At 38.6% G+C, this 8,684-nt stretch overlaps 1 protein-coding gene across 1 annotated transcript; it reads right to left on the reverse strand.

The window, feature by feature from the left end:
* Positions 1–1,036: 1,036 nt before the first annotated feature.
* On the reverse strand, positions 1,037–7,942 carry SKP1 (S-phase kinase-associated protein 1). Its single transcript, XM_010296437.1, has 5 exons — positions 7,837–7,942; positions 5,273–5,346; positions 3,916–4,059; positions 3,089–3,229; positions 1,037–2,309 (listed from the first exon to the last, which is right to left on the reverse strand). The coding sequence occupies exons 1-5, from the start codon at positions 7,931–7,933 to the stop codon at positions 2,274–2,276; spliced, it is 492 nt and encodes a 163-aa protein (XP_010294739.1). The 5' UTR covers positions 7,934–7,942; the 3' UTR covers positions 1,037–2,273.
* Positions 7,943–8,684: the final 742 nt, after the last annotated feature.

Raw genomic sequence — 8,684 nt, forward strand, 5'->3', positions numbered from 1 at the left:
GGCCAGCCCTTTCTTCTGCACGCTGCTATGCTATACGTCCACACTTGCATCAGCATCAATAGCCAACTCGCACAACCCTGGAGCTTCTGCTGAAGCTCTGCCATTAGAGCATTTGACCACCAAGGGTTATGTTTTAAGGCAAGCTGTTCAAATAATTAGCAAGTCTTACCCCAGGGTCACAGGTGTTTTATGCAGGTATGGCAAACAAACAGAGTAGAAGCAAGGTAATGAGGAAGACAAATTAGTGTCTTTGTCTCTTCCTCATCCTACAGCATAGCAAGGCGTCACACGAGGCCAACAAACATGGATCCTAGTCTGATGATGAGCACCTAAAGGAATTTATATAGGCATCAGCCATGGAACACAATTACAGTATAGGCTTCTATATTAGCAACACAGCACTCCAAGGATGAAACTACTTTATTCTGGAACGCTAACTCCACAGCCAGATGGATTTATTTCTAAGAATCCAGGATAAGATGAATAAAGTACAAATACAACCACAGAAAAAGTTGTCATCAGAACATCATTTTCTCTAGTAGCACTTTTCAACTGAGGTGTACTGGTTGCAATACAGGATGCTGGAATGGCTCCATCGGATGCCCAGATCAAGCACTGGAGTATTTTATGCCCACTGACAACGTAGTATCTCATATGCCCATGTAACATGCACACCAGCAGAGGCAGGCCCAGCAACCTCAGGAATAAGCAGGTATGAGCAGCACCTGCACCGAAAGCATGGGTTTGTATGTTGTTTTAGAGTAAGTTATGAATGTTTTCCTTAATGGTTACATCAAAGATTAGCTAAAAGCTGGTAAGCCATCAAAAAAATACATGCATCAGGATTGCTTGCTATTTAACTTCTGACTTCTCAAGTGAAGTTGCCCACTGCATCTGACTAATGGCTTGCATTAGTCATGTAACAATCTTTATATCTACTTTATTCCAGTTATCCGCTGCCTCAGTGCTGTTATTTGTACACTCGGTAATAAGTTACAGTAAGATTGTCTAGTTTCAAATAACTAGAACCATTTGCAAACAAAAGTTTAAAAGCCCTTTATTAATTCAGAAGTGAAACACTGATATTTAAAGTGAGATAAGTATGTTTATTAAGGTTCACTCTACTCTAAGGTTTATACAGAGAATGGAATGCAATACAAGCTAAGAGCACACCTCAAAGATCTACCACACAACCATCCCTTACTCCCTATAAGGGAACTGTAAAAAAAAAATCAGAAAACCAGTCACTGTTTAACTAGTTGCAAGTGGCTTTGTCCAAAGTTAAGCTTGATATTGCATTAGCTTTGTATGCAATAATTAAGTCTCTACAAGCTGAAGTATCACATACAGAGGCATAAGATTTTCTGTGGACACATGAAACCATGTTTTAAAGAGCTACATCACAAGGGTTGTTTAAAATTGTCTAAAAACCAGCCACTAATGGCATGCACAGGTCAGTAATATTAACTTTGGTAATGTCAGTCATTTTTGGTCAAACCTGGTTTCCACTTTTAACAGTAACATGTATAAAAACACAACCATCCTGTGCATAAAGCAACACACTTCTCATTTGCTACCAGCTAGAGGCAGGTCTTCAAGACATGGTAGAAGTATTCAAATTTAACTGTCAGGAGCTTGCTTAGTTCTAGGTCACATCTTTCACTAGTCTATAAAGGCAAGACTAACAGGACAATAAAGTGGTCAAATATTTTTTTTCCTTTTTTTTTTAAATGCAGGACAAGAACCATCTTGAAAGTTATATAGCTTTAAGTAACACTAATTGTCCCCACGATGTTTTTGCAAGAAATCCAGTATTCTTTTTTACTTTACCTAGTTCCCCAAGACACATTCTAGTTTGTTTTTCTTTCTGAAGCTATCAATACCCTGTAAATACAAGCATTTTGTTCTTCTTGAGGAAGAAGTCATAGGTGGTTTTATTTACAATGGAGTCAATCCTTAGCATTGTAACTGGACTTACAGTTTAAAAGTGTAATGAAAATGATAACCTTAAGTGCTACTTTCCATACAGGAGCCACACTTAGTTCAGTTTTATTCACTGCAGAGCAAAGTAAAAAGACATCCAATTACACTAGTAAAAACTCAGAAGATTTAAATTTGTACTCAAAAAAACACTACACATGCAAAGGGAACAATATCCTGCTAACACAACTTCATTTGCTGCTGCATTTGTCTAATATTAACAATTATGAACAGAGCAGTGCAACTAGTATTTGGAACAATCCTTACAGTGTTCGAGAGTCAGGCACAATACTTCACTTCTCTTCACACCACTGGTTCTCTTTACGTACCTGAAAGAACATTTTAACTATTAATATGTTGCAGTGAACTTCTAAAAGTTAGCTGTAAATTCCCATAAGCATTCAGAATTACTTACTGCAGGAAGGCATAAACTTGGAAGCAGCTTTAATTTTTTATGCAGGGTTTGTAATTAGAAAGTCAGCCTTCCAAACTGACCTGTTTATCAATATAAACCAAGAAATGTATTTCCCCTGCCTAGATTTGATTAAAACATATTTTTTTCCACCAAGTAAAGCAGATGGACTAGCTTAAGACCAAATTGCTCGTTGCACGATATAGCACTAAAGACAAACTAAAGAGTACAACTCACTGCCTTTGTATTTGAACAAGGCATCTTGTTCTGATCTTTCCCAACTGCCATTTTGCAGTTGGTTTGTCATTCAAGTTCTAAAATCAATGAGGTAAAGACAAGAATGCAAACATCTTACCTTTCTAGCCACAATGCAACAATGCATCTTCAGCATTCTTACTACGGCTCCCAAACAGCAAAGTAAGGCTGCCACAAACAATCCTACATGCTTTCTTACCAGACACACATTTGAGCTAGGAAGTCAATACGCTTTGGTTTGACCTGTTTAGGTAATGGGCTGCAAATACCATACACACTGAAAGGTCTTGCACTAGTAGCAACTCAATTAGAGGTGCTGACACATTAGTTTACATTTATCATTAACAAATCAGTTACATCACACATTAAAATTACGAAGTGACACACAATAATTCAGCACAAAAAACCCAGCAAAATTGTAATTAAACCCAGATCAAGTACCTGTGCTTCTTCCTCCTCAGTGAAGTCATTCTTAATATTGAATGTCTTGCGAATTTCTTCTGGAGTTTTCCCCTTGATCATGTTTGCAACTGTCTTGCATGTCACATCAAGCAAACCTTTGATGTCCAAGTAATTTGCAGCCTGTGAAAGAATTCCCAAATTTAAAGCTTCCATATCAATATTCTGCCCCTGCAGATGTACTACCAAAGTTACACCGAAACTGTGGAATACTGTAACTGCAAACAGATCACCTCCGCTTTGAGAAGCTTCTAGCTAGAACCTTGAAGTAACAGTACCTAAAGCTTGCTTGCCAAACAGAAGGGAAAGTCATTTGTACCATGAGAGACACAGCTCCCTGCTCCTCCTTCTACAAAGCGCTTTCAGAAGCCTGCAAACATCTGAGATGTTCAGCTTTGAAGTGCTGTTAACTAGCCAAGACAAGTAATGGTGGTTCACAGTACCACACAAGGGACAAATTTTAAAAGTCAAAGCTAGATCTGCTGTACGCAGATCTCCAGAACTCCATTTCTACTAATAAGCCCTCAACTAAAACTCAAGAGCCACAGAACAGAGACAGCTGTAGGGCTCCACATTCAGAAAAGTATACTAATTGATAAATGAGCAAATACAGATTAATGCCTAGCACTAGGTTAACGAGCATTCTAACATCCTCAACAGTTTCAGTCAGTAACTGCCAGAACTACTTGCCCTCCCCTCCATCCCCCTCTCCCAATGCAGAAGTTATTCAAGAAGCATAAAGACTATTTGTAAAGTGCACTAATGGAGCACACTTCACAGGCACAGTCCTACTTCTTGAACATACTTACCAGGATAAGTTCAAAAAGCGTTCCTTGGTCTACTTTCAGAAACTCTTGATCCCACACAGGGATGTCATCTGTTCTTTTTTCTTTGTTCTCATCATCCTCAGGAGGAGGTGGATCATCTTTGTGATGGGTGCACCACTGAATCACCTAATTATGGTTTTGATATTAAAGTGTTATCAAAATGATTCTCCCATTAGGTCTCAAGTATAACCTGAACTGTACCTATTTGTCTAGATTAGTATTAGAAACCTTTATGAACATTTTAATTATTTTTATCTTAGAACAACTGATACCAATCCTGGAGTACAACAGCCTTCAAGAATCCCATCCGAGACAGTAACTAGTTAATTGCTTACAATCTTAAAAGCCAGCTGTTGTTGTTGCAAAGTTATTAAACCCTGTGCTAACATACACAGGACTGTAGAAAGGAAATCTAAACCTCATTTTGCAGTGCTTAATCTGTTTGCAGAAACATAGTTCTTATTAAGTAGAATACTACATAGGGGAAAAGCGTAGAGTGGTAATAGCTACCAGCAGGACATGTTCACCACAGTACAAAGCTCACCTGCAAAAAGTTTGCACATTCCCAAGCTTGTTTTTAAAAAACACAAAACACTCACAACAACCACCACCACCCTCATCACCCAGACAATTAAAACAAGTAGGGATCCACTGCAAGTAAAATCCTCTTCCATTTTTCCAACCCGAAAGATTTCACAAGTCATTTATATGTACATTTACTACGGAACAACTCCTAAACCTGTATTTACCCCAAAACAGTCCAGTGCTTATTTTGGCACAACACTTTCTACTTCAGAGCAAAAAGCATCTTAGAAGACAGCAACATACTTTTCTCACTTGACTCAACAATAATCACTCTATTACCGAGTTTAACACCACTGAGTGTGCACAGTGTCTCTGAAGCACTGTAACTGCCACACAGGCATGGCTACTGCCAGTTACTGTCACCGCTGCCTGTCCCTTAATCCTTTCTCCTAACATTTGGATCTTGTGAACAGCCACCTTCGTTCACAGAACCCAATTAAAATTAGTGCTTTAATGCCCCGAAATACTAGTGTGCACAGATGTCCAGCACCACTTCAATACCTCAAGAAGCCTGTCTGGCCTCCAGCTGCTGTTCCAGAGGGTCACCCCTGTAGTTCTTCTGCCATTACCTGCCTGCCAGCCTCACCCCAGTGCTCAGATACCCTAGATGCCTGTGTTCATACACCTCAAATAGCTTAAGCTTGTAGCTAGCACATGAGAAGTATCTTTAACACAATAGTTCATAACATCCAACTCCAATATGAATTTCACATTTCATTACTGCCATACAACACTACTGCTTTCAGCATCTTACCTTTTTTAAGATAGCTGCATTAACGTTTGGAAGAGGGACTGGGTCATCGTCACCTTCATCATCCATTCCCAAATCTAAAAATGGAAAGATGACTAAGCAGTTGGCAGGCAAAAGCACTCTTTTCTCAACTGGGCCATTTCACCAACTCTCTACTATTTTAACACCACTGAGGCTGAACGGATTGGTAGCACAGGATCTCTAACCAGTGAAGTCAGAAGCTTTTAGAAAGCTTTGATGAGGCTTTGTGGAGTCATGGCTGCATTATACATACTAGGTTATACCAAGTTTAGGCTAAGTAGCTAATAAGGCTACGTCATCAAATAAGAGCATCAACAAACCATCAGTTAAGCAGTTAGTTACTTGTTAGAGCAGAACTTGCTAGTTCAGTGTTCTGGGAATAGGATATGTTGAAGAATCAGACAACAAATATTTATGTATTTTTATCACTGTCGAGAGTTCAATTCACAAGTTAAACCAAAGTGTTCCAACTGACATCTCCCATTCAATTTATTATTTAGTAAGAATTCAGATCTACTGTGGGAAGTAGACAACATTTTGTCCTCCACAGGGGCAGTAAATACTGTAGCCATAGAGATGCCAGTTATCTGGCCTCTGAAGCACTTGTACTGATTCTTACCAGCTGAAGAAGTTTGCATGCTAAGGCAACAGCACAAATCCTTCAATCAAAAAAGCACTTATAAAGCATGCTTCTGATACTCCTTGTTTTAAAAGCTCATCAGCATGCTCAGGGCATATTTGGATAAAGTTTGTCACTTTTTCCCTTGACATGATTAAGGAATCACAATAAAAATTGAGAAAAACTTAATTAAAATTTGGACTTGATGCACAGAACAAATACCACATTACATATCTTTGGTTACAGAATATGCAATTTTTTTATTGCACAAATGCTAACAGTTGTATGACACCCTAATTGTCAAAGATCAACATCTTGTAATTAGTTATGTAATTGAGTAACTACACAGACCTTCACTCATTGTATGCACAGATGAGCCTCAACATCACCAAGGAACTTTTAAGAACAGATGACCGTCACACCATCATCACTGATCAAATTTGTGCACAATTAAAATAGCATGTACTTCTGTATTTAGGCACGTCAACTACTGTTATTAGTGGGATATTACTTAGTACTGCTTGGAATAGCTTCATAGACTCAGAAATTAAAATGCTGACATTAAAGGGTACTGCACATGTCAACAATTACTGGAAACTTTGAATGCATACTTTGAATATGGTGGCAGATACTCGTGTAGCAAGTAGACAGTCCAAAATTGTTGGTATGGGGAAATAATTCAAGCAGTATCTCAAGTTTAGTCAACTCTGCTCAACTTGTCCCCACCACCTCCAAAACAGCCTTAAAATTGATACTTGGTGCTCTCATGATGCTCGACACAACCCTGTCTTTCAGCTCTTCCCCTTTCAGCTGCAGCACTTGATGCACCAAACATTGTTCATTAACTGATGTTTAGCCAGCTATACTGCAAATGCACTTCATCTGTACTGGGAGACATGTTTTTACCCAGATTAGTAAAAGGCTAGTTTATGATGCCTAGTTTATACCACTTACCATGTGTAACTTCCCTTTCATCAACACCTGAGTGTCACTAAACACCAGCAGTGACACAGCTCCTGCATGAGAAAACTGAGAATTGTGCTCCCTAATGTATTGCAACCAATTACTGTGTTTCCCACTCATGTTGCTAGTCATGTTCAACAGCATCTTATTAACAGAATGAAAGTGTTCAATGGTTGGAGTATTTCAACCTTATTTTTATTGCCCTTATGGATGAGGTGTCACAACCAGACAAAGATTTAGACCCAAGAATATAATTTTAACATCTACAAAAAGATTTTTTCCTAAAGTTAATTCATGAATACACCCAGAAATGGGAAAAAACACACCAGTAAACAATGAGGATTTGCACTAGCAGGATTAGACACAGTTTGCTCTGTATCCTAGCCATCTGGCAGATCTCCCCTCCCCCGCCACGAGTTCTTTTGTTTCAAATTTATGTCAGCAGGAGATCAGAACTGAGTATTTGTCCCAAATAATTTAACTGCATCCATAAGCTCACAATATAGGTTTCACTTTAGCTCTTTATTCGTTGCATTAGTTTATGATCTCCCATCCCATTTAAAAGACACTTACATCATAGGACTAGTTTGTATCATTAAACAAACTTAGTTTTTAATATTATTAGATGTTCTGTTTGCTTAACTTTTGCAAAACTGAAGTAGGCTGTAGGCAAGGCAGTGGGGTGCTTATGTTTTACTAGCCTCCCTGTAAGTGCTCTTTAACAAGAGGTCTAAACTTTAAGCTTTTTGCAAGAGCACATCCACCCAAAACAGAGTTTCAGCTACAACAGCAACTGTTCCAGCTGTTCTGACATAAGACAGCAAGCTGCTTCATAGGCCTGGGAATTCTTTTTCAGCACAGTACTAGTTTGTCTCCTTCAGTCACAATTCCTGTCCAAGAGGCTGCCTTGAATACACTGCTATCTCTGCAAGAGCTTAGCAATCCTCAGGCTTTGTACACTTACCTTCCAGCATAGTTTTTATAGTTACGGACTGTTTTGCAATTTCAACATCAACTTCAAAGATTTCTCCATCTGAACTCTGCAGTTTAATTGAAGGCATCTGCAAGAGAAGGACAGTTATTTCTACACAATATTCAGCAAATGTTACAAGTTTAGCCAACTCAAATATGTAAATACCTTTACTATTTATATTGCTGCTTACCAACAGCAGATAGTCCAGTGCCACTTAAAGCATGCTCAGATTATTCACCACTTGAATCAACAGGCCTAAATTCATTAATCCTTATGCTTAAGAAACAAGGATTGATAGAAAGAAGCCTAATACCAATTTAAGAGAATTTTTCTTAATCCTAAAGCATAATACACAAAATTCATTAGTCAATAGTGTTTGGGGTGGGTTGTGGGTTTTTTTGTTTGGTTGGGGGGGGGGGGGTTTGTGGGGGTTTTTCTTGGTTTTTTGTGTGGGTTTTTTTGTTGTTTTTTGTGTTGGGTTTTTTTTTTTTCAGTGCAACACTAGAGCTATCTTTATCTTGAATTAACTTTCAACAACACTTCCAAAACATTACTTGTCTTCAGAGCCAAACAACTGCTACTCACTTGGACTACTCAAATGAAGTCAGATCTCAAAAGCAGCTTTCAAATGTAGCCTCTGGAACAGGATCACAAAATTGAGGTTGGAAGGAACCCCTCTAGACAGAGTCTAGTCCAGCCTCCCTTACTCCAGAGTCAAACAGAACAGGTTACTCAGAATCAAAGGCTTTCCTCCAGAAAAGTGCTTGGTTTTCTGAAGAGATTAAAAAGCTACTAGTCTTACAAAGTAGGAAGCTAGATTAGCACTTTGTTAGCATTAA

Source organism: Phaethon lepturus, unplaced genomic scaffold (assembly GCF_000687285.1).
Source record: "Phaethon lepturus isolate BGI_N335 unplaced genomic scaffold, ASM68728v1 scaffold33691, whole genome shotgun sequence".
Classification (NCBI taxonomy): domain Eukaryota; kingdom Metazoa; phylum Chordata; class Aves; order Phaethontiformes; family Phaethontidae; genus Phaethon; species Phaethon lepturus.

Bases quoted from the DNA above. Each gene is read 5' to 3' on its own strand.
- SKP1 (XM_010296437.1), bottom strand. From the start codon at position 7,933: ATGCCTTCAATTAAACTGCAGAGTTCAGATGGAGAAATCTTTGAAGTT. The intron at 5,347-7,836 runs GTAAGTGTACAA...TTCCATTTTTAG, and splicing joins TATAAAAACTATGCTGGAAG to ATTTGGGAATGGATGATGAA. The intron at 4,060-5,272 runs GTAAGATGCTGA...AACCATAATTAG, and splicing joins ATGCAGCTATCTTAAAAAAG to GTGATTCAGTGGTGCACCCA.